Genomic DNA, 26,410 nt, shown 5'->3' on the forward strand with positions numbered 1-26,410 from the left:
ATGGTATGATTACAGTATCATCCTTTTACTATATCTTGTATTGCTGGACACTTGGTTTTTTTGCAAGTTTATACTGGCACAATTTGTTTTCCAGTAAAAACCTTTTTACTTACGTCTGTGTGCTTATTCACGTTTTCCAGTAGCATGAATTCCTTGGGGATTTCAGGATCAAGAAAGTTATGTAGATGCTACCACATTGCCCTCTTGGGTTGTGTAACTTTGCCCTTAGAAGACTAGGGGCCCTGAGATGGTCCCTTGGTAGGACCAAATCCTGCTTGAGGACAGGCGCTGTACATCAGGCTCAGAGCGGTCACCTACTTGCTCTGATATTCAGGTGTTTTTCATGCTCAGAGAGCAGGGAGGGACCTGCTCTGATGGCCCAAGAGTTGGAGACAGACCAAGTAAAATCCCTCCCTCTCTACCAGCCTCCAGCATCCTGATGGGTTTCTCGGGTACCAGCCATCTGAACAGTTTCCAGGGGAGCTGGGTTGCCATCTACCCTGTCTGGGTTGGGGAATTAAGTCATCAGTCTTCAGCAGCCAAGATCTGGCGGGAAAGGTAACACAAACTGTCCTGGAAATGGTGTATCTGACAGTGACCCGGCTCTTGGCAGGTCACAGAATCCTCGCACCTTCCTTGGCGCTGGCACAACCAAATTACATAACAGGCAGCTTTTCAGACTCTGAAGTCCAAGGTTGCTGGCAAGTTAGTGGAGCTGGTGCCGGGATCTGTTTACATGTTCACAGTCATATGACTTCAAAGCAGTGGGGTTTTGGGGGTTTTTTTGGTGTTTTGTAATTTTAAAGGCATCAAAATTAATTGAAGAGCTTGTTAGAAATGCACATTCTTGAGCCTCCCTCCTAGAAATTCTGATGCAGTAGATCTGGGATGAGCCCCCCAGGTAAATATGACCCAGGTGGTGCCAGGACCACACTGTATTTTAACATGAGCCTTGTCTGTTCAGTTAGGACTTTGTAGGGGCAGAGTCAGGCTCCAGGTACCACATGATTCATTTACGAGCTGGTGATAGATTTAGAACAGTGAAAGATGACCAAGTTCACACATCTTGGGTTTAGTCTCTCTCTCACTTCCCTGGTAGCTCAGCTGGTAAAGAATCCGTCTGCAGTGCAGGAGACCCTGGTTTGATTCCTGGGTCGGAAAGATCTCCTAGAGAAGGGATAGACTACTCACTACAGTATTCTTTGGCTTCCCTGGTGGCTCAGACAGTAAAGAAATCCGCCTGCAAGGCAAGAGACCTCAGTTTGATCCCTGGGTTGGGAAGATCCCTTGGAGAAAGGGACGGCTGCCCACTCTAGCGTTCTGGCCTTGAGGATTCCTATATGGTCACAAAAAGTCAGACATGACTGAGCAACTTTCACTTTCACTTTTCTTTTGTTTCTGCCAACAAACTATACCCCTAAATATTTCCTGACTACTTAGGAATCACCTAATTATTTTCATTGATAACCCCTCTGGCAGCATCCCATCAACTCCTCTTGCTTCCCTTTTACCCCCTTGATTAGAACTTACCTTTCTCCTACACACCATTCCCTCGGGAATCAGGTGCTGCCTTGGTCCCTATCCACTAATCCATACTGATCTGATCATGAGCAGTGTCTCTCTCAGATCATGGAATCAAAATCACAGATTCTCACAGAAGTGGGTGAAGGGGATCAAAAGATACAGACTTATAAAGAAAATAAGTCATGGAGATACAATGTACAGCACTGTGACTCTAGTTAATAATACTGTATTGTATACTTGGAAGTTGCTGAGAAATCTGTAAGCAGGTCAAGAAGCAACAGTTAGAACTGGATGTGTAACAACAGATTGGTTCCAAATTGGGAAAGGAGTACGTCAGGGCTGTATATTGTCACCCTGCTTATTTAACTTATGCGGAGTACATCATGCAACATGCCAGGCTCGATGAAGCACAAGCTGGAATCAAGATTGCTGGGAGAAATATCAATAACCTCAGATACACAGATGACACCACCTTTATGGAAGAAAGCGAAGAAGAACTATAGAGTGTCTTGATGAAAGTGAAAGAGGAGAGTGGAAAAAGTTGGCTTAAAGCTCAACAGTCAGAAAACCAAGATCATGGCATCCGGTCCCATCACTTCATGGGAAATAGATGGGGAAACAATGAAAACAGTGACAGACTATTTTTTTGGGCTCCAAAATCACTGCAGATGGTGACTGCAGCCATGAAATTAAAAGATGCTTACTCCTTGGAAGAAAAGCTATGACCAACCTAGACAGCATATTAAAAAGCAGAGACATTACTTTACCAACAAAGCTCTGTCTAGTCAAACCTATGGTTTTTCCAGTAGTCATGTATGGATGTGAGAATTGGACTATAAAGAAAGCCGAGCACCCAAGGATTGATGCTTTTGAACTATGGTGTTGGAGAAGACTCTTTAGAGTCCCTTGGACTGGAAGGAGATCCAACCAGTCCATCCTAAAGGAAATTCATCCGGAGTATTCATTGGAAGGACTGATGCTGAAGCTGAAACTCCAATACTTTGGCCACCTGATGTGAAGAACTGATTCATTTGAAAAGACCCTGATGCTGGGAAAGGTTGAAGGCGGGAGGAGAAGGGGATGACAGAGGATGAGATGGTTGGATGGCATCACCAACACAATGGACATGAGTTTGAGGAGGCTCTGGGAGTTGGTGATGGACAGGGAGGCCTGGCGTCCTGCAGTCCATGGTGTCACAAAGTCAGACACAACTGAGTGACTGAACTGAGAGAGTAGATCTTAAGAGTTCTCATCACAAGAAAAACAAGTCACTATGTATGGTGATGAATGTTAACTAGAATTACTGTAGGGATCATTTTGCAGTGTACACAAATATTGAGCCATTTTGTTGTACACCTGAAACTAATATGATCTGTCAATTATATCTTAACTGGAAAAAAAAAATCTTTTGTAGTACCTAAAAAAAACTTGCAGACTCTCAGCTGGGAGGAGTTTGGAGAATCTCTGGTGGAGGTTCAGAGGAAGAGGTAAGGTTCAGAGAGAAGGGATTTATTCAAGATCCTTTTGGTCTTTGCAATAAAGTTGGGACTGGACTCCAGTTCCTTTGCTTTCCAGACCAGTGAAAAGTTCATAGTAAGCAAAGTTCATAATCAGCATATAATCCATGGAATTTCGCAAAGGAAAATTAAAGATTGGGCTAAGGTGGGGGGAGAGTGGCTTGTCCTGTGGGTGAGGGTCTAGGGCACGTGGCCTCAGTAGTTGGGGAGCACAGGCTTACCTGCCCTGCAGCGTGTGCAGTCTTCCCAGAACAGGAGTCAAAGCTGTGTCTCCTGCATTGGCAGGCAGATTCTTTACCACTGAGCCACCAGGGAAGTCCCCTCTCCCTCTTCTGTGGGTTCTCTGGCTCCCGAGCCAGAGGTCTGATGTGCAGTTGCAGCTCAACGAATCATCACACTCAGGGCACCTCTTTCCAGATCAAGCAATGGCCTAGAAAGTCCCTTAGCCCCTCCCTCCTCTCCAAAGTACACTGTGTCCTGACTTCCAACAGCTTGTATGAGTTTGGGCTAGTTTTTAATTTCCGATAAATGGCATCATACTATGCATATTCTTTTGTGTCTGGCATCTTTTACTTTATGAGATTCATGCGTGCTGTTGCATATAGCAGCAATTCCTGTTTATACTGGAGAAAAATACCCATAAATGAAAGAATTTTACAAGTGCTGCTTCTGGTTCCAAGCTCTTTCATATTGATGGATTTTTACTTCTCTTTGCCTCCTGTCCCTCCAGGAGAGTGGAGGGACTCCTGCCATATTCCTGCTACTCATAAAAATAAAAGGCAGGAGATCAAAGACCAGTTCTAAAATAGCTCCTGTGTGACATTGGGCATATTATTCCAACTTTCTGTTATCCACTCAAAAAATTATGCAACAACTCCTGTTGTTCAGTTGCTCACTCCTGTCCAACTCTTTGCGACCCCAGGCTTCCTTGTCCTTCACTGTCTCCTGCAGTTTGCTCAGATTCATGTCCATTGAGTCAGTGATGCTATTTAATCTCGTTCTCTGCTGCCCCCTTCTCTTTTGGCCTTCAATCTTTCCCAGCATCAGGGTCTTTTCCAGTGAGTTGACTCTTCACATCAGGTGACCAAAGTATTGGAGCTTTAGCATCAGTCCTTACAAAGAATATTCAGGATTGATTTCCTTTAGAATTAACTAGTTTGATCTCCTTACAGTCCAAGGGACTCTCAAGAGTCTTCCCTAGCACCACAGATCAAAAGCATCAATTCTTCGTCACTCAGCCTTTTGTATGGTCCAACTCTCACATCCATAACAATTCCTAGGAACTTTCTCTATGACAATACGCAGAATAATGCTTTTAATAGTGACAAATATGGGATGAAGACAATGAGAGTATGCCATCTTATTTCTCTGGGCCGGCACTGTTCTCAGGACTTTGTGTGTTAACACACTTAACACTCACCTTCCTGCTAATGAGGTAGATTCTACTATTATTCCCACTTTATAGCACTGTTCTCAGGACTTTGTGTGTTAACACACTTAACACTCACCTTCCTGCTAACGAGGTAGATTCTACTATTATTCCCACTTTACAGCTGGGAGAACTTTACAGCATGGAGCTGCCCAGGGTCTCATGGTGGAGCCATAGCTGTAAGGGACAGAGCTGGATGCAGTCTGCGAAGCCAGTGCTTTTCTCCACCGCCCTCTGCTCCTTCTGGGCGTTTCCTCAGTGCTGCCCGCAAGCATGGGCAGGATGCTCTCAAACCCCCAATGACCTAGAAGAAGCCCCCTCTGGTTCCTGACCACCCCCTGGCCTGGTGCCCGCTGCTCTCCTCTTGCTCACTGTGCTCTAGCCCTTCTGTCACTTCTCAGAGCACCTGGAACTTTCTCTGGTACAAAATATTCTCATTCCTCTGCCTAGAATACTTCCCCCACCAAACTCTTGGTTTGACTGGCTCCTTCGCTTCCTCTATGTCGGACCCTCATTATCACCAACACAGGGCTCTCCGCCAGCACTCTGTCTAGGGAGGACCAGTCTTTAATTCTGCATCTAAGCCTCGCATTTCTTCCTTGCCTCCTAATGACTTGTAATAGCTGTAACGGTGTGTGATTCAGTCAATCTGCTTTTCCTGTACGGTGGAATATTCCTGTGAGGTGCTGTCTGAAAGGGCCTTGTTCACAGTAGCACTCACAGTGCCCAGCAGCGGCAGGGCTTCAGCAAAAACCCTTTTGAAGAAACCATGTGAGTTTCTGGTCCCTGGCTGCCCGCTCTCTACCACAAGGGAGCCGTTTTGCTTCTGCCTCCCGTGGAGTCAAGTGTTTCCTGAACAAATACTCCAGTGTGGTCTGCTTGGTGACTGGGGCTGATGGCTTCTGGAAAGCAGTAAGGGGCCAGTGTGAGCTCAGAGCAAACGCCAGCTAGTCATCATCAACTGGTTCAAATTTTCTGCTCATCTTTTCAGTTAGCCATCGGCTTTGTGGCCACACAGCCACCACAATCCCCCACGGAGCTGAGGAGGAGTGAAAATTGACCCCACATGTTTCAAAGAGTGCTGTCTCCTGATTTTCCCCTTCGCTACTTTTTATGCGTCTGTCTGTTATGGGGGTGAGTGTATCAGAAAGTTAATGCACAAGTGAGCAGGTAGAAGGCTAGCGACTTCCAGTCCGAGCCCATGTTTTGATCTTGATCAGGCTCGTCCTGGTTGACTATACTGGGTCTGTCAGATCTGAGACTTGACTCAAGTCCTATTGTGATGCTGGTCACTTCCGGACCACACTGGTTCAAAGGCTTGTTCCTCCCATAGTGCTGTCCACTGGGAAAGCCAGAATTAGTCATGGCCTTCTCTGGGACCAGCTGGTCTTCGATTTCGGGACCAGTTTCCCTGTGCATCAGGAATGAGGAAGTGACCCGCTCTCCCCTCCCCTCCCCCATAGCAGCTGATAAAGGAAATTGTTTCAAGTCTCCCTGGTACCATGGAAACAGATGGCAGACGCGTGGCCTGTGTACACTTACAACCTGCTGGTCACTTGGGACCTGCTCGATGGGCAGACCACCAAGGGAAGAAAGGAAGGTGTGCCCAGGGCTCGAGATTTCAAAGCTTCAAATGGGGGAGGGAGGTAAGACAGCCAAGGCCTGGAGCTCAGGGAACTCCTGAAACCCACCCAGGGAAGGACAGGCTGTCAGGAGTAGGTTTATTGAGAGGAGTTTAGAGAGAAAACAGCTTGGCAGTTCCCTGATTTGGGAGACACCCCGCCTGGGGGAACACATTCTTCCCTCTTCAGAAAGTGGGTGTGTCTGCCCTGCCTGGTGGTCAGGCTTAACCCCGCTGCTCCCAAAGTGTCAAGGACTAGTCCCCCTCAGTCTGCCATCAGCTGCAGCTCCAGAATTAAAAGTGTTTGAGCAGCGTTTCTCCGTGGAGCTGAGTTCGTCCTCGAGACTGGGATGGTAAAGAATCTGTCCACAATGCAGGAGACCTGGGTTCAATCTGGGAGATTGAAGACCTGGGAGAGCCCCTGGAGAACGGAATGGCTACCCATTCCTGTATTCTTCCCTGGAGAATTCCATGGACAGAAGAGCCTGGTGGGCTACAGTCCATGGGGTTGCAAAGAATCAGACGCAGCCGAGAGACTAACACTTTGCACACTTTTCTCCATCGGGCTGTTTGTCCCCCAGGGTAGATTTGGCATTGTCTGGACACAGTTCGAGTTGTCGAAAGTGGAGTGGGGAGGGTGCTTTAGGCACCTAGGGCAGATGCTGCTTAACCTCCCACAATGCATAAGGCAGCGCCCCACCCCCCCTACCCCCGCCCCAGCACAGAGAATCATTCTGCCCCAGATGCAAATACTGCCAAGGTTGAGAAACCCTGGATCAGTGTCTCTGAAGGTATGGGCTTTTCTGGAGTAGAAGCTCCTGTAGTTGCAAGGAAGGATTGCCCTTGAAGTGCTGTCACAAGCCAGGCAGTGCTTCTCTAACCCTCAAGGGCATGAGAATCGGCACCAGAGGATCTTGTGTGAATGCAGATTCCGATTCTACAAGTCTGGATTGGCTGCTGTTGTCCCTGGTCCGCAGATCACATTTGGAAGAGCAAGCGGTTTTGAGTGCATTCATAATCTCCCCCTCCTTCCCTTCTCACTCTCCCTGTCTCTCCATCCCTGTTCCCCCAGCCTTCCCTGTCGTACTCTGTTCAAACCCTGTCACCTGGGAACATGTGGTGGTTAAACCGCACTGCCCAGATGACAAAGTCTCTCTAGCTCTTGCCAGTTTGAGGTTCAGGGTGTTGATGAAATCAGTCGACTTAGCTGGTTAAAAAAGAACCCAAGGGACCTGAGCAGACTACTCCCCAACACACACACTTAAGCAAGATGGTACCCCAAAGGCATTTTTTGCATGGTCTCAGACACTTAGCCTAGACAGAGCCCTTGACTTCGGGGATGCTCACACATGATACAGTTTCTCAGACTTTCCCGTTTTAAACCAGAGGTTGAAACTATTTCTAGAAAGGGCCAGATAAAAAGTATTATAAGCTTTGCAGGGCATGTAGTCTCGGTCACAGCGACTCATTCCTGCCACTGTAACAAGGAAGCAGCCATAGACAGCATGCAAATGACTAAGTGTAGTTGGTTTCCAATAAATCTTTATTTACAGAAATAAGTACATAGTGAGCTGGATTTAGCCCCTGAGCCATAGTTTGCAAGTCCCTATTCTAAACAGTTCCTTTTTCTTCACGTTTCTGCTTCAGAGAAAAAAGAAAGAAAGAAGAAAAAAAATCTGGAAAACCTAAATCACCAGTATGGGTTGTAAATAGAGGGCAAAAATGAGTAGATATTCTTTCTTTTACTGCATCAAAATGTGAATGCATCCTTCAAGTGGGCAGAACCATAATTTTCTCCCTATGCCAGTTGTTTTTTCTTTGTGGTTTTGTTTTCATTTTGTTTTTGCTGGGGTTGAGAGGGATTAGAAAGGGCAATAAATAAGGAACAGCAAGAGGTACCAAAAGAACTGCCAGTGCGTTTAAGTCTGCATTTTCTTTTTTCTGTGCTTCAGCGAATACTTTCTACCCTTAGGATCAGTGGAGGGAGGGGGCACCACAAAGATTGCCTTTCTCTTCCATCAGGCCCAAAGTTTTCTTTGAAGGTATTGATTTTTTGCATCGTCACTGGCTTCTGTTAAAACCTCCTGTTTGCAGTGAGGGGGCATTGCTTGGACAGAAACGCTTGAGTGTGGCTTAAAGCGCCTGGCTGCATTTTCCAGTTGACAGTTTAACCGTAGGGAACCACAGGCTAAATTCAATACTGACCTCTCTTTGTTGGGGCACGTCCTGTGGGACCTGAGGGAAACCCACAGCCCCTGCGGTGTGTGGACGTTTCTTTTGCTCCTGGCCATGCTCACCCCAGGGATAAAGATAAATCGCAGCGTTTAACTCCCCAGTCACCATCTAGAGCTTCTCACAAAGGTTGCTTTATTTGGAGAGGAAAAAACTCTCTCTGTCTGTTAATAAGACAGGGTGCCGCCGGAGGGGAAAGCGACTTGGCATCTGTGTCTCTGGCTGTGTGGTGGGATCTTCTGCCAGGGTCTCCAGGACTTGCTGGGACCCTAACAATGCCAGTGTTAAGTGTGGGGTCAGACCGTGGATTTCCGCTGGAGCTCTGGGGAGCTCTGAGTGCAATTTCTGCCTCCTGTACACATACGCATAGCTGTGCTCATTCACACACACGCACGCACGCACGCACGCGCACACACAGAGTCATGGCTTGGGCAGCAAAAAAAAGTACATTTATTGCAGGAGAACTGAGGGGCATCAAGAGCCCCATTCAAGTAGATTGTACTGATGTGCTTTAAAAAAAAATACACACACATTTCCCTTCTTTTTAAAGCTATTTTTAAACATTATTTTTGACTGCACTGGGTCTTTGTTGTGACGCACGGGCTTCTCACTGAGTGGCTTCTCCTGTGGTAGAACACAGGCTGTATGGCACGTGGGCTCAGTTGCCCCGTGGCATGTGGGATCTCCCAGAGCAGAACCCGTGTCCTCTGCATTGGCAAGTGGACTCTTAACCATTGGACCACCAGGGAAGTCCTGATGTGCATTGTTCTGACACTGAGTCTCATGCTACATGGAGAGTGTGCGCTCTTTCATGGGGAACTTTTAGGCCTTGTTTACTTTCTTCCCATGCATCGAACACCAGGTGCTGAGATCGGGGCTAGAAAGCAGGAACCAGCTCTGGCCCTCTTGATGCTTATAGGCTGGTCATATAGAGATGGACAGAGAATCAAAACTACACAAATTTATGGCAGTTGTGACAAGGCTTAAAAATGACATTTTTCTCAGCTAATCATCACCACAGCTTGTGAACTCAGGTACTGTGTTATGCCCATTTTACAGATGCATCTCAAGAGGTCTCAAAGTTGACCCAAGTCCCCTCTCCAGTTCTGCTCAGAATTGGTTCTCGAGTTGCCTCTTCATTGAAATATGAATCTATTCACACACAGTACAGTCTCAGAAATGCATGACTTTGGGGCTTATAAGAGGCAGGTTCAGGAAAACAGCATACAGTATTTGCTAGATTATTTCTCCTGACCCTAATTTCATTCCAGGGCTTGAGTAGAAAGCCCAGCAAAAAACATCACACCCTCCTCCATAGCTTTTGTTTCTCAGTGTGATTTTTGAAGAATTTTTTTTTCCTTCCTTACATTTATCTGCTCAGGCTAGTCATTCATCATCTTGCATTGCTCTCCTCTCCTCTCCGCCTTCGGATTGGGGAGGTTCTGGAAGTGATTTGGCTGTTGTAAATCAGCTTTTATGATGTGCACGTCACCGATAAGCAGTGCAGAAAGCAGGAGTCAGAGAACTCTACTCCTCTTGCCCTGACAATTATCCCAGTAATGAAATTTAAATTTTTTTAAAAAGTGACTGAAAAGTACGATGCTTGGCAGAATAGTTGCTCAGTAGGCATATCCAGTGTTTAAATTGGGCTCTTTAATGAGAACACTGGATTATATTTACACCATTTTATTGAGTTACAACACATATAAGGTAAAGCAAACTAACATTTAAACTGCACTTCAAGAAATTTTTCCATGTGCATTCTTTTATAATCATCACCCAGATCTAGGTGGAGAACATTCCTGTGCCTTGAATATCTCCCTTGCGCCCCCACCCATTCTTCTGACCTCTCCACCGCAGACAGCCTCAGCCTCTTCTTGAACTTCACATAAATGGACTTGTACTGTGTGGACCCTTGAGCCTGTGGGCATTTTCTGTGACGTTCATCCATGTTGTCCAGTGTACATATTCACTCTCATTGTGTAATATTCTATTATAGCATGGTTTTTCAACCGGGGTAGTATTGACATTGGGGGCTGGATAATTCCTGGCTGTGGGGACTGTCCTGTGCGTTATAGGGTGTTCAGCAGCATCTCTCTGCTGCTGCTGCTGCTAAGTCACTTCAATCATGTTCGACTCAGCAACCCCACGGACTGTAGCCCAACAGTCTCCTCTGTCCATGGTATTCTCCAGGCAAGAATACTGGAGTTGGTTGCCATGCCCTCCTCCAGGGGATCTTCCTGACCCAGAGATCAAACCTGAGTCTCTTACGTCTCCTGCGTTGGCAGGAGGTTCTTTACTACTAGTGCACCTGGGAAGCCCCAGTAGTGTCCCCTATCCCTAGTAATTTCCCCTAGAATTGAAAACCATTGCATCATATCACTGTACTAGAATTTTAGGAAACTTTTTATATGGAAATAACTTCAAACTTGCTGAACAGCTGCAAAAATAGAACAAACAATACCCATAATGTATTTACCTAGATTTTTAACAGTTTACCCATTTGGTTTATTATTTGCACTGTCTTGCACACACACATCGGAGAAGGCAATGGCACCCCACTCCAGTACTCTTGCCTAGAAAATCCCATGGACGGAGGAGCCTGGTAGGCTGCAGTCCATGGGGTCGCTGAGAGTCGGGCACGACTGAGCAACTTCACTTTCACTTTTCACTTTCATGCATTGGAGAAGGAAAGTCAACCCACTCCAGTATTCTTGCCTGGAGAATCCCAGGGACAGAGGAGCCTGGCGGGCTGCTGTCTATGGGGTCGCACAGAGTCGGACACGACTGAAGTGACTTAGCAGCAGCAGCAGCAGCAGCAGCAGCACACACACATACACACACACACACACACACACACACACATACACACACACACAATGTATTTCTGAACCACTTGATAGCAAGTTGCACCTATCTTGGCCATTTACTACCATATACTTCCATGTGTATTTCCCAAGAATAAGTTTCTTCTCAAACATGATCCCAATTATCAGTTAACCACAGAAAATTTAACATAATGCATTGATCAGTTGGCCCTATGTCCCAATTTTTGCCATTTAGGAGAAATAATCCATTACAGTGTTTATTTTTGCTTCAGTGCAGATTCCAGTCCAGGATTAGGGATTGTGTATAGTTGCTGTGATTCCTTAAGATCCTTTAGTCTAGAACGTTGACTCAGTCTTTGTCTTTTATGATACTGGATTTTCTTTAAAAAAGAAAAAAAAAACAAACAGTGCTTTTTCTTCTTCATAGAATAGTCCTCACGTGGGGCTTATCTGGTCTTTCCTCCTGCATCCATTCAGGGTGTGTGCGTTCTTGATGGAACACTGCAGCAGTAGTGTGTCCTCCTTCAACCACCCCATCGGGAGGGGCACGATGGTGATGGAAACTCATTGGTAATGGAGGTAGTCAACAGTGTTGCCTGATTTCTCCTCCGCAGAGTTACTTAATTTTGCCTTACAGAGGATAAGCAATATGTGGGGAAACATTGACACCGTGCAAGTATCCTGCTCTCCAAGCAAAATTGACCCAAGTTGAGCAGATTTCACATCTTGCATGAGCCAGTCTTTACCTATAATAGTTAGAAAATGATGATCTTCCAAATCCAGTACTCTTTCTGTATGTGCACCCCATTCTGTTGTACACAAAACCCACTCTTTCCCCCATTTATTTATTGGTGTTTTTATTTGTTATCAGTATGGATTCAGGAATTCTAATTTTTCCAGTGGTTTATAAATCATTACAGTTTTAATGCTCAAATTGCTCAGCTTTAGCTGGTGGGATCCCTTTGAAGTTGGGACCTGTGTTCTTCTGAAAACCTCCCCCCTTCATTTTTCAGTCTTAAACACTTCCTTACCTTTCAGTACATAACAAGATGTTCCACGCTCATCTTTGTCCTTCCTTTCTCCAATCCTGGAATTATCCATTTCTCCAAAAAAGTCCTATCTAAATCCTTATAATGGGGAATGTAGAAAATACCACAATTTATTTATCCTTTCTCCTGTTAACTGACATTTAAATTGTTTCTGGTTCTGGACTAATATAAGGAAAGCTTCACTTAATACCCTTGTGCATTTTTTGGACCCATAAACTGATTTCCATTGGGCATGTAATCAGGAGTGGCAATGGAAAGTTACAGAACAACAAGGACAGGGAACTGTATTCAGTATCTTACAGTAACCTGCATTGGAAAAGAATTATATATTAGAATATATAATTTATGTATATCTGTATATATGTGAAGAGTCTAGAAAGAATTTATATATATATGAAACAATATTTAACAGAATCACTTTGCTAAACACCTGAATCATTGTAAATCAATTATGCTACAGTTTAATAAATAAATAAATAAAAAGAAAGCATAGAATCTCCACTCTGGTTATATACCCAACAGAAATGAGTACACTAAGATCACCAAAAAAAGTAACACAAGTATTTAAAGCAACTGATTCATAATTCATATATATACATACACACACATACATATATGTATGTATATTTAGTTTTGGGCTTCCCAGGTGGCTCAGTGGTAAAGAATTTGCCTGCCAATGCAAGAGACGCAGGATTGATCCCTGGGTTGGCAGGATCCCCTGGAGAAGGAAATGGCAACCCACGCTAGTATTCTTGCCTGGGAAATACCATGGACAGAGGAGCCTGGCGGGCTGCAGTCAATAGTGTCACAAAAGAGTCGGACATGACTTTGCAACTAAAATAACAACAACAAATTTAGCTTTAGTAGGTATTGCTTCCCAGTGGCATTCATGGTAAAGAACCTAACTGCTAGTGCAGCAGACTGAAGAGATGTGGGTTCGATCCCTGGGTCGGGAAGATCTCCTGGAGAAGGAAATGGCAACCCACTCCAGTATTCTTGCCTGGGAATCCCAGGGACAGAGGAGCCTGGCGGGCTACAGTCCTTGGGGTTGCAAAAAGTCGGACGTGACTGAGCGCGCGTGTGCGCGCACACACACACACACACACACACACACACTGCTAAGTAGTGTTTCACAGTGCTCATAACATTAGTTTTGTGCGGGGAGAGAAAGTCGTTGGCCCCAGTAGGTGGGGAGGAGTAATCAGTGGGAGGGGTTATAATGGGCCAGTGCAATTCAAAGACATGTCGCCTGTGACCAGAAATGACAGAATTGCTGTTCTTTTTCATTGATAATGATCAAGAAATGCTGAGATTTTGCCACCTGGTCCATTCTTAAACTGCTTTTTTTTAGAAAGAGTGCTGTTTTTAAATGGACAAAATGTAAATTACTCTAGTCAAGAATCTCCTCCTACCTTCAAATTGCTTTTAGTCTCAATGATGGCAGTGACAGCACGTCAGGATTGCAGGGCTCCTGCTGTTCGAGAGCATTAGGATCACTGCTTGCCCCCATCCCCACCCCAGAGTCCCACTGACATCTCTGACTGCTAGGTGTCCGTTTGGAATCTTGGAACAGTCATCTACTAAACAGCCTGAGAGGATAAATATCCCTCTGTCTACTTCCAGGGAGTCAGTTGGTTTTCAAGATATCTGGGATAGAGGCCAAGGGACAGCAGGCAGACCAGGAAATTACTGGAGGCTAAAGGTGGAAGTGCGGAGAATGCAATGGCAACCCACTCCAGTACTCTTGTCCATGGGGTCGCTAGGAGTCGGACACGACTGAGCGACTTCACTTTCACGCATTGGAGAAGGAAATGGCAACCCACTCCAGTGTTCTTGCCTGGAGAATCCCAGGGACGGGGGAGCCTGGTGGGCTGCCGTCTCTGGGTTCGCACAGAGTCGGACACGACTGAAGCGACTTAGCAGCAGCAGCAGAGGTGGAAGTGAGGTGGTCCAGTACTATAGGACTCGGCTCTAGGCTCAGTGTTGCTAGGAAGTATTTGGGCATGGCTCTGCCTCTGAAGCTTAAAGGTTCTTTGTCCAGAGAACTTATAGATAAATCATCATTAGAACCAAAGAGGTGATTGAAGCACTTTGGAAAGGGAAATTCTGAACAGAGGAAACATTGTATATAAGATACACCGAAAGGCTCCTAAGTAATTTTGATGAAACTTTGGAGGCATGACTAGTCAAAAAAAAAAAAGCTTTTTAACCAGGTGCCCCCTCTAGGTGGACGCTGGCCCACTGACAGTGGGGAGAGCCCTCCTGCATACTTGCTGAGCAAGCTTTTGTGCAGAGTACAACTGTGTGACGGTTTGCAGCGACCCTGGTTAGATGACCGTTTCGGTGACCCGTGGCGATGGAATCCTCATCACTGCACATTTGTATTAACTTCCGTGAACCTCTCCTCTGTCTCCCTCAGGCCTCTCCGCGGATGGTGGCGCCAAGCGCCAGGAGCACCTCTCTCGGTTTTCCATGCCAGATCTCAGCAAAGACTCTGGGATGAATGTGTCCGAGAAGCTGAGCAACATGGGCACGCTGAACTCGTCCATGCAGTTCCGCAGCGCTGAGTCGGTTCGCAGCCTGCTGTCCGCTCAGCAGTACCAGGAGATGGAGGGCAACCTCCACCCGCTCAGCACCCCGATCAGGTACAGAGACCTGCAGGCGCACGGAAGGATGCATCAGAGCTTTGATTTCGATGGGGGGATGGCGGGCAGCAAGCTGCCGGGGGCAGAGGGCGTGAGGATCCAGCCCATGAGCGAGCGCACGCGGAGGAGAGCCAGTTCACGCGAAGACAACCGCCGCTTTCGGCCCCACCGGTCTCGGCGATCCCGACGCTCTCGCTCAGACAACGCCCTCCACCTGGCCGGCGAGCGCGAGGCCCTCTCTCAGTTAAAGGAGAGACCCCCCCTGAGAGCCAGGGAGGACTATGATCAGTTCGTGCGCCAGCGGAGCTTCCAGGAGAGCCTGGGCCAGGGGTCCCGGCGGGACCTGTATGGCCGGTGCCCCCGGACCGTGTCGGACCTGGCTCTGCAGAATGCCTTTGGGGAGCGCTGGGGCCCCTACTTCGCTGAGTACGATTGGTGTTCCACCTGCTCCTCCTCCTCCGAATCTGACAACGAGGGCTATTTCCTAGGAGAACCCATCCCCCAGCCCGCCCACCTGCGATATGTCACCAGTGATGAGTTACTGCACAAATACAGCTCCTATGGCCTCCCCAAGTCTTCCACACTAGGTGGCAGGGGACAGTTGCACAGCAGGAAAAGACAGAAGAGCAAAAACTGTATCATTTCTTAATCCAGTGGGGAGTCAGGGAGTGGGGGAAGATGGGAGCTAAGAATGTAGATTCAGAAACTTGCACTGTTGGAAATTTTAAAGCGCTTTGGGGGTGGGGGGTTCCAGGGAGAGATGAGAGGACCTCTCCCTTGATGGAGGCAAGGTTACCTATTGACTCCATAGGTAGTCACAGTTCTTGGCATGTTGAACATTATTTGCACATTTCACTTTGGAAACGCTGTAGGCTCAACGGAGGCCAGGGTTGGTCACCTCTTTCTCCGACCGTCTGTGTTGAGTTGCCACTGGCAAGATGGCAAAATTGTTTCCTGCTCGCTTATATATATATACATACACACACACACACACACACATATATATATATATATAGCCTCTCTGGTTTTCTTCCTTTTAGGATCCTTTTTCCAGTAAGTAATTTGTTTATTAGCCAGGACCCCACACTAAGTTATTTACATGTCCATTGTAAATGCAATGTAAATGAGAGTTCTGATAAAATATTTTTGTATTTTGTAATATCAAAGGAATTTCTATATCGTAGGACTCAGTGGAGCCTTGCATGCACGTCTAGCATTGTCTTTTGAGTAGTATTACAGGGTGGTCCAGGACCACTTTTTTTTTTTTTTTTTTTCTTTTCTTTTTTCTATACAAATTTGTTACATGTCAGTGAGACCTTTTTCAAAGGATTTTATTCAATTTGGCTTTTTGTGGCTAAAAAAAACCTCACAAATTACCTGTTACACCCAAAACATTTGATGCTCCATCCATCTTAAGGAGCCATCCTTAAGTCTGCTCCCACCCTCAGTAGAATCTCTTCTCTACAAAGTGGTAGTAATTTTTTTTTTTTTTATAATTACCAACGTAACTTCTGCCAGTTAGAAAAACCAACCAGTGTCAGTCAAGTTCCGTGAAAAATTCCATCCCCGCTGGAAACACTGACGTTGCTCACCATTGATCTGTCCTGTGGGGAAAACAAAAGTGACTGTGCGTGGTGCCGTTGTGTGATGTCAGCATGACATTGTTTTGAGTGTGGCATTATTTCCTGGTGCTCGTTTCCTGGATTGTATTATCCGCTTTCCTTTACCAAGGCAGACAGAACAGCTGCCTTAGCCTGACAACCGGTTGTCCTCAGCGCAAATGAACTTCAGCTTTGGGAAATTCAGGCCAGAAAGGTTCCGAGGGGCTCTGGGAGTGACGGTGCTTTCTAGGTCGTAGGTCATATGTGGAGATGGAGGGCCGCTTCCACCCGCTCAGCACTCACGTCAGGTACACAGACCTGCAGGCGTGGAAGGATGCATCAAAGCTTTGACTTCGAGGGGATGGCAGGCAGCAAGCTGCCGAGGCCGAAGGGTACAAGAATCCAACCCACAGATCAAGGGTAGAGGCTGAAGGGGAATATGAAGGAAAGTCAGAGCAAAGAAGAACTTCCAGAAATGAAGTATAGGAGAGGTGAGAACCACCTTTGAACAACCCCTGGTGCTGGTGGGAAAAAAAAACAAAACCCAGTTTAACTCATTCTATAACCAGAGTATCTGGGTTGCCCAGAAAGATTGAGCCGCTCAGGAGATTTTGTGTTATGGTTCTGGAAAACAGATGTTGCTGAAAGAGAGGTTTCCGTTTTGAACTTTGGGGACCGTCGGTCAGATAGAAAATGAGCTCACAAGTGAGTGTGCTTAAAGAAGACATTTAACGGTTGTGTTGTTTATAGTAAACTAAAACCTCCTACCTAGCTTCGGTTAAGAGTGAAGCGCTTGCTTTTGCTTCCATTCTCCTCCTTCCCTTCACGGATTGTGGGTGAAGTGACCCATTGAGGGGCCCACCTGTAGTGAGATGTACTGTCAGTGTAGTGTGCAGTGTATCTCAGTGGCCATCTGCCATGGTGAGGTGAGCCTGGTCTCTTTTCAGTATAGTAGTTAATATTTTCTCGTGTTTTCTTATGCAGAGGATGTGGAAAGTGGCTTTTTAGACACCATCCCACATGGGTCTGGGGAAGGAAGGCTGTAAAGGATGTGGAAGTGGCACTCCATTCAGGATGTATTAAAATAATTTGCTTTTCAGGTATTTATATGACATTTGTCATTGTCACTGATGTTTTTGAAAAAGCGATGCAAATGTTGGTTGTGGCTGTTTTCCGCATGCTTTCTTCATATCTAAATGCTTCATTAATTATCCAAGCCTCTGGAGAATTAACTCTATTAAGTTTGTATAGTGAGTTTGTAAACTGCTTGGCAAACTGATAAAGACATAATGTATACCACCACGCTACCAACGTGGCAGGTTTCTGGTAGAAACCGGGCGAGTCCAATTTGGAGTTCTAAGTTTCTGGATTGATGAGAATAGAAAGGCATTTTGGAAAAAGAAAAGAGAGACAAAAAGTAGATCATTTAACTTAGCAAATAACTGAAAATAATGTCTGTCTTCCGTGGCCTGGAATCCAAGGAAAGAAATTCTCCTAGTAAACGTTGTTTTCTTAATCTGTCCTTTTAAGAGTACCTCTTAACATTTCCCCAATGAGGCTTTGACCACCATCAGCAGAAAGAAGAAAGTGCCCTAGACACTGGCAACTGAGCAATATGCAAAGGGATGAGAGGAATAAGCAGTTTCAGATCTAGCTGCCCAGGGAACGTCCATCAGCTGAACTGGCCAGAGCTGGAGGTGTGGTGAGATAGAAGCCTTAGGGCTTGCAGTCGAAAAAGCAAGATCACCTCCATCTTGTCCACCACTGCAGATGCCTCCTCCCCACCCTAGATGCAGCCAGGCACCCTGTGGAGATTGCTGGCAGAGGCCAGGTAAATCCTCATTGCAAGGATGGAACCTCCAAGGGAATGCCCGAGAGAGGGCAGGTCATCACTGTGTTGGGAATTCTGCCTCTTAGTGATAACTTACACCCAACATCCCAGAATCCCATTTCCCAAAATTCAGCACATTCCTTTCTGAGGCCGGATCTGGTCCTTACGTGATCATCACCAGAAGCTCTTACTTAGTCAAGCTTTCCTCCACGGCCGGGGCTTGCAGTCATCTCTTCTTAGATCATCATTTGATCTTTAATAGACTGTGTTTAGAAAAGTAAATCTTTTCCCTGTTGATTTTCTTCTCTCATGCTTTGGTTTGGTTTTTCTTCCTACCTCTCCTCGTATTGATCTTCTTATCTTTTGGATAAAACCACACTTTAGCGTTCATTTCATTTCCTGTTGCTGCTCAGTTCATTGGTAACAGAACTGGCCCTTTCCCAAGTTAGAAGTCAGTGACAGTTTTCTGAATGGCCCTGCCAGTGCATATCAACCTTGATACTATGAGCAAATTTCTTAGCAGGCTGGTGGCATTCAGGTAGCCTCCCATCTGTCATAGCATTCTGGGATTTCTACCAAGTGTGAAGGTAAGTGAGGTCAGGGAAACCAAAAACATACTTCTCCATTTTTGCCAATGTTCAAGGATGGGGGTGGTTTTTAGAGTTGGTTGTTTGGCCCTGTCCACCTATATTCACCTTCTGTCCACCCTCCGCCAGCCCCACAAACAAGCAGTTTGTCATTTCTCATATGGCAACTGAGGGTAGCTCTTTTTCTTCCCCTTGTCCCATTCTATAGGATGTTTCTTCAATACAACAAGATTATATTTTCCTCTTCTGCAGTAGCTTTCTGCTTCTTGGGTACCACTAGCCATTGTTGAGTTCAGGTGGGGATGTCTCTGCCATACCTATAATGTGGGCAGATAGAACCACGGTACCCCTTCAGAGAGCGTGGATGCAGCCTCAGAAATCGTTGCAACACTCTAGCCAGCCAGGACCAGTTGATCCGAATGGATTTGCTTTGTCTGATAACAAATCTTACTCGTGAACTGATTCTTCCTTGTGTTTCTACCCTGGGCTCTTTTGCCGTTTTCCCAAAACAGTTCACCATCTATTCAGGAAGCATCATCCATAAATCATTGTGTGATGCCAATCCCTATGCCCCTGTATTGCAGATGCTAAAGGAGGCTGACTTCTTTAGACTAAACAAAAATCTCTTTGGCCTCCTTTTCCATTTTCGGATTCTTGGCCAGTTATAAGCAATCTGTGTTTGCCATTTCGCAGAGGTAAGATAAGAGTCCGTCCCATTCTTTTCTAGTCCCACCTTCTAATAAAGAACAACACAAATACTTAAATTCCAAGGAGAAGTGCTCTTTGCATATTTCTCTCTAACAGAAACCAGATGCTAATGCATAAGAAGGAGGATCTATCTTTGACAAAGGAAAGTGGACGTTGAAATCAGTCATCTGAGGATTTCATGCCAGAAGGGTTGCTATCAGCAACTGTTTAGCACCTTCAGGGCTTTGACAAGGACTCTGCGGACAGCATTCCAGGTACAGAACTCAGCCAAGCCTCCTCTGCCAATCTTGAAGGCAGTTCCAGATTGCTGCCTTTTGAGGTATGTTTCTTAAAGCGTGAGAGACGTGGAAATGAAGAGAGTTTTTGTCTTGCCTCCAGTGGTCAGTCCCTTTGGGGCCTCAGCAGACACCAGAGCCTGCTTGTCTGACTACTGGGAAGCAGTCATCAAGGTTAGAGTTGAAAAAAGATTGCAGTCTTTTTCCATTTTCTCAAAATAGAAGTTCCTTCAATACAAGACTCCCAGAAAGCATGACTTACTGTTGGGGGCTGTACTAGTTTATAAGCTTACTTCCTGCTTATAACTTTCCCCAAACTGGCTTGTCCCAACAGGAATCTAACATCGTGTTAGAAATTACTTCTGTGGTTTAGATACAGAATCCATGAGAGGGTAGGGGGAGTGTCTTATTCTATCCTGAGAGTTCTGAGATGTCCCTCACCCTACCAAGTATTTGGCCATTGATGTTCCATAGGTCGCTGACCAGGCCTTTTTAAATGTTTCAGAGAGAATTACTCAAGCCTTTCTAGTTAATTTCCATGTTTCTCCATAAAGTATTTGGTTCTATCCTGGACCCTGACTTCGCATTCTAAGGCCTGTGGGTCCTCCTTTTTCCCTAGCAGATGAGGACCTCGGCAGTTCTCCTGCTCCGAAACACATTCTTTCCTATACAGGATCATTTTGTCCATCTTCTGCTTTAATTCCAAGCGCATAAACAGAACCTCAAAGGGCCTGAGAAGGTAAGGCACACCAGAGTCTGTGTTGTGTGTCGGGTGTCAAGCTATTTGTTTAGAAGGTCTGCAGTGGACCTTTGGTGTGGGCTCTGCCAGAGACTGTTGTGAACACTTTGCTTGAGATCCGTGCCCTGTGAAATGGATATGATGTTTTACTGATGTCTGTAATACATTTGTAAACTTCCAATAAAATTTGAATAAACGAAATGTTGCCGTTCTTCTCAGTCTTCCATTACTTTCTAGGTTTTTGGAAGTCTTTGCCTTTGAGCATCTCAGCAAAGGAATAGAGAAGGTGCACATGTCAGGAGAGGTGAGATTTGCTATGAAAGATGAACCTGATTGTTCAGATCAGGATTTCTCAACCTGGGCACTATCTGCATTTTGGTCCAGTCCATTCTTTGCGGCATAGAACCATCCTGCATATAGTAGGATGTTTAACAATATTGCTGACCTCTGCTTATTAGATGCCCCAAGTTGTGACAACTAAAAATGTTTGCTCCCACCACACCCATTAGGGTATTTTTTTAAAAACGAAGAAGGAAAAAGAAAGTAACAAGTATGGGCATGGATGGGGAGAAGCTGGAACACTTTTGCACTACTGGTAAAAATATAAAGCAGTGCATCTTCTGTGGAAACAGTATGGTAGTTCCTCAAAAAAATTTAAAAAAGAACTACCATATGATCCAGCAATTCTGCTCCTGGGTATATACCCAAAATAATTGAAAACTGGGCTTCAAAGAGATAATTAGTACACCCGTGTTGATAGCATCATTCACAATAGCTAAAAGAGGCAACCCAAATGTCCACTGATGATGAGTGGATAAGCTAAATGTGATCCAAACGTACAATGAATTGTTCTTCATCCTTTGAAAGGGAGGAAATTATGATATATGCTGCAACATGGATAAACTTGAGGACCCTAAGCTGGGTGAAATAAGTCAGTCACAAAAAGATGTGTGTAATTCTGCCTTTACAAGCTACCTAAAGTGGTTAAATTCACAGGCACAAAGTGGTCGCCTGGGACTGATAAGAGCTCCTGGGAAGATCTTCGAGTATACATTTTCTCTTTCCAAGATGAGAATTCTGGAGATTTGTTGTACAGCAATGTAAGTGTACTTACTACTGAACTGTACATTCAACAGTGGCACATTTTATGTTATCTTTATTTTACCATGATTTAAAAAAAAAAAATCTCCACCCTTAGCTGAGTGTCCCCTGAGGACAGAAAGCACTGCTGGTTGAGAACCACCAGTTAAAATGCTTTGTACCTTCTTAGTATCTTCATTCCTTGAGGATTCTTAAAACTGACTTCAACCCTGGGCCACACAGTTAATTTTCACTTATTAGCAGGAATTGAAACCAGCAGATGGCTGAAAATATTTGTATTCACTTCTAAGCAAATAATAAGTGGATGGTGTGAAGAGTTCTATGCATGGCTGTTTTCTGGTTAGGATGCTATTAATACTGTCTGGGAGCCAAGACCAAAGCAGCATGTAAATTAGATTTCCGCATGTCTGATTCACAACATTTTGGAGCTGCTGGATACTACAATATTGTTTATTCATTCACTCAGCAAATGTTATTGAGAACCTGCTCTGTGCTGGGCACTTAGAAAACAGCAGTATATACAAAGCAAAGATCCCTATCCTAAAGAAGTTTGTGAACTTGACTTTCTACTAAATGAGAAATCTGGAACAGTAAGTAGTCCCACCCACCCTAAGCACAGGACTTGGGAGCTGCAGATGGGAGTTATTATAAGCCCTTCTGAGAGCCTTTGGATGAAGGCTTTAGAGATGGCAGTGACTGTGTGTGTTCTGCTCACACACCTTCCTGGAGAGCATGCCCATCAGTCAACCATGGTTTCACTATATGAGCCCCCTCTTTCTGTGCCTCAACAAAACGATAGGAATCAAGAATGGCAGCCAACCCATAATCTGTAAGTGACCTAGCATGACGTCATAAAGTGGACCAATCAGCTTCTCTCTCTCAAGGTAAATTAAGAAATTCCATGTAAATTGGCACAGCCCCTATGGAATACAGTATGGAGGTTCCTCAAAAAAACTAAAAATATAGTTGCCATATGATCCTACAATCCCATTCCTGGGCATATATCTGGACAATATTGTAATTTGAAAAGACAGATGCACTGCAGTGTTCATTGCAGCACTGTTTACAATAGCCAAGACTTGAAACCAACCTAAATGTCCATGGGCAGAGGAATGGATAAAGAAGGTATGGTATACACTGCTATAAAATGGATAACCAACTGTGTGGCACATGGACCTACTGTATAGCACATGGAACTCTGCTCAAGGTTATGTGGCAGCCTGGATGGGAGGAGAGTTTGGGGGACAATGGATAAGTGTATATGTATGACGAGTCCCTTTGCTGTTCATGTGGAGCTATCACAACATTATTAATAGGCTGTGCTCCACTACAAAACAAACAGTTAAAAAAAGAAACTGTGGTGACAATACACAAATCATAATCAAATTTTGCTACTAGTGAAAATTAATACAATTTTTAAAGGTGTGGTATCTATATAGAATAAAATATTACTCAGCCATAAGAAAGAGTGAAATAATGTCATTTGCAGCAACATGAATGGACCCAGAGATTATCATACTAAGTGAAGTAATTTAGACAAAGACAAATACCATCTAATATCACATGTGGAATCTAAACTATGACACCAGCGAACTTACCTATGAAAAGACTCATCGACGTGGAGAGCAGACTTGTGGTTGCCAAGACAGAGGGAGGATGGATTGGGAGTTTGGGATAGGCAGATAAAAGCTATCATATACGAATGGATGAACAACAAGGTCCTATTGTATAGCACAGGAAAGTATATTTAGTATCCTATAATAAACCATAATGAAAAAATATGAAAAATAATGTGTGTATGTGTATATATATATACATGTATGTATGTGTTACTGAATCACTTTCTGTATAGAAATGAACACAACATTGTAAATCAGCTATACTGCAATAAAATGAAAACAAAAATTCCAAGAGGCAGTGGAGCTGAAGCTAAGAGAATGTGTCGGGAGAGTGGGCTGGTGGAGTCCGGTCAGTGCACTTCACGATAAAATGAAGGATGTGAAGGATGAGGAAGGAGAAGACAAGGAAAGCAGAAGAAGATAAGGAAAGCAGAAGGTCCAGCTGAGAACAGGTCCAAGAGCAAAGATGGACACGAGCACAGAGATGTGAAATGACCCCGAGGACCTGGTCCCCACGACTCCCTCACCTCCACACAGATGCCAGTTCCTTCCTTGGAGGTGCTGCTCTAGGATTATTGCAGGATTTTGGTCCTTCACACACTCCCTGTGTTTACGTACTGTCACATTACATATCTGCGCAGGCTGCTCTTTGCACTGAAGTGTTCCTCGCAACCCTAATTCAGCCATGAAGGATGACTTCTGAATGCCAGCTGCAACACCTTTTGTTTTGCCCCACTCCGCGTTTGTTTTCAGTCCCATCTCAACCACTTGCTAGTTGGGTCCTCTTGGGAAATGCCCGCGTCCTCTCTGTTGTCTTGGGTTTTATCTAACGTGAGCATAGTGGGATTGTCGTTTGGGTTTATTGGAATAATGCACGTGAAGCTCTTGGCACTGTGTCTGCCATTGTAAGAGCTTGAAATATGTGGTGGTGGTGGTGGTGGTTGCTGCTGCCGCTGTTTTTACTACTATATCCCACCCAAAGAGAAAGGATGGCAGAAACTGGATATCATTAGTATCTTGTCTGAGAGTGTTCATTGTCTTCTAATGTAAGCATTTAGTAGGATTTTGCGACACCCCAAAAAGGCCTGAATCTTGACAATAGTTAAGAAATGCCTGCAGAGTTAATAATGCAAGTCTCCCACAGAGGTTCCGATTCAGTGGATCTGGGCTCGAACCCCAGAATCTGCTTTTAAAAGCTGCACTGGGTCTTCATTGCTGTGTGCAGGCTTTCTCTAGTTGTGGTGAGCAGACGTCTCATTGTGGAGCATGAGCTCTAAGCGCATGGGCTCAGTAGTTGTGTTAGTCAGCCACTAAGTCGTGTCCAACTCTCTGTGACCCCATGTATGCAGCACACCAGGCTCCTTTGTTCTCCACTATCTCCCAGAGTTTATTCAAAATCATATCCATTGAATCAATGATGCTATCTAACCATCTATTCTCTGCTGCCCCAGTAGTTGTGATACAAGGGTTTGGTGGCTCCGTGACATGTAGAATCTCCTGGACCAGGAATTGAACCCGAGTTCCCTGCATTGGCAGATGGGTTCTTAACCACTGACCCAGCAGGGAAATCCCAGAATCTGCTCCTTCAGCATGACCCTCCATTTCAGTCTGATGTAGCTAGGAACAGGTCTCCCAAGCTCACCCACTCCTAAAGAAGCTGAGTCACAAGGCCTTTGGTCAGGATGGAGAGATCTGAGCCTGGAGTTGAGAATCCAGTTTTGAAGGCTCTCGGGTATATTCACTCTTGCCTAGGAATGACAGTCTTCAAACAAAGAAATTTAGTTTAACTGACTTTACTTTTTCTGAGAGATATATATCACTGTATATCAAAGAGATACGTGGAGTGACGCACAGCATTTGCTTGTTATGCAAAGTGTGGTCTGGCTGCTCGTTACCTAAAAGCCTATGCTTGAGACGCTAGGTTGGTGGGAAGGAAAGTTTGCTTTATCTAGGAGTCTGGTAATAGCAAGGGGAAAGGGCAGACATGTCCAAAGGCAGAATCCCACCGCCAATTCCCCCGCCGACAGTCAGTGGACAAGAGTTTTAGAGGGGAGTTTCAAGGGTGTACAGGCAGAGGGACGGGCTACAGGCAGAGACAACGCCGATGAAACTGCTCATCGGTTGTTTGACCAGCGTCATCTTGATTCAAGTATAGTTAATCTTCAGTTCCAGGGTCAGTTTATTTCCATTTGTTTGAGGCTGTTTCTCAGAATTGTGGCAGCTTATGTCATGGCTACAGTCTGGTCATCAGGGAGTTAGCCTCTTCCACCTAATGGGAGTTTCATTATCTACAAAACAGCTCAAAGGATATGGCCCAGAATAGTATCTATAGCCATTGAGGAGGATCTAAAGGTTCTTATTTTGTTTAACAAGTAAACTATTATTTTGTCTTGTTTGACTATTTTCCTTTGTGTCTGCTTTTTCTCACTTCTCTGGTTAATTTTATTCTTTGACCAAGGTTTTTTGTTTTTGTCTTTCTTTTTAACAGACACAAGACAGGCAGAGGGCATAGGGATGGGAGTGGAGAAGGACTTTAGGGTCCTGCTCTGTTTCAAGCTAATTGTAAAATGCCATCTAACAATTAAGTTAGGATTAGAGAATTGCTACTCTTGGCTCATGTAGCCAGTGGCTTTCACAGATCAAAATTACCTAGGTAGGTTATTAAATATCCAGAGTCCCTGGCCCCATCCCTAGAAAGTCTGATTCAGCAAAGCCTGGGAAACTGAATTTTTCGTAGACATCTAGGGATCTGGGAAGACCCGTTAGGAAAAACTGCTCAGAGCCTCTCTCATCACGGGGAATCCTTCACCTCCTGTGAGTGAGCCCTTCTGTGCTAAATGCATGCAGCTTGTGTGACAGAGCTTCAGTCTGGAAGGGTCTGCTTCTCACATGTTCATTCACCATATGTGTAAAGTACACAGGTTTCCTAATGGCCCAGACCGAAAAACATCAGCCTCTTTGGAAAACCAGTGTCAGGGTCACTTCTAACCACAGCTGGTTTTGTCTGAGAGAGATGTCCAGGCAAGACACCAAGAAAGAAACCTTAGGAGAAGATGCAATAGAAAAATAATCAAAGACAAACGCAGGCTGAAGTTTAGCCGGAA

At 45.0% G+C, this 26,410-nt stretch overlaps 1 protein-coding gene across 5 annotated transcripts in view; it reads left to right on the forward strand.

Annotated features, from left to right (window-relative positions):
• Positions 1-20,787, forward strand: part of PRICKLE2 (prickle planar cell polarity protein 2) — a 343,702-nt gene extending 322,915 nt beyond the window's left edge. For all 5 annotated transcript variants that reach the window (XM_070776356.1, XM_070776352.1, XM_070776353.1 and 2 more), the window contains one exon: positions 14,620-20,787. In XM_070776356.1, coding sequence (XP_070632457.1) covers positions 14,620-15,494 — 875 coding nt within the window. In that variant the 3' untranslated portion in view covers positions 15,495-20,787. The remainder of the gene's footprint in view (positions 1-14,619) is intronic.
• The last annotated feature ends 5,623 nt before the right edge of the window (positions 20,788-26,410 follow it).

This window comes from Bos indicus, chromosome 22, assembly GCF_029378745.1.
Source record: "Bos indicus isolate NIAB-ARS_2022 breed Sahiwal x Tharparkar chromosome 22, NIAB-ARS_B.indTharparkar_mat_pri_1.0, whole genome shotgun sequence".
NCBI lineage: Eukaryota > Metazoa > Chordata > Mammalia > Artiodactyla > Bovidae > Bos > Bos indicus.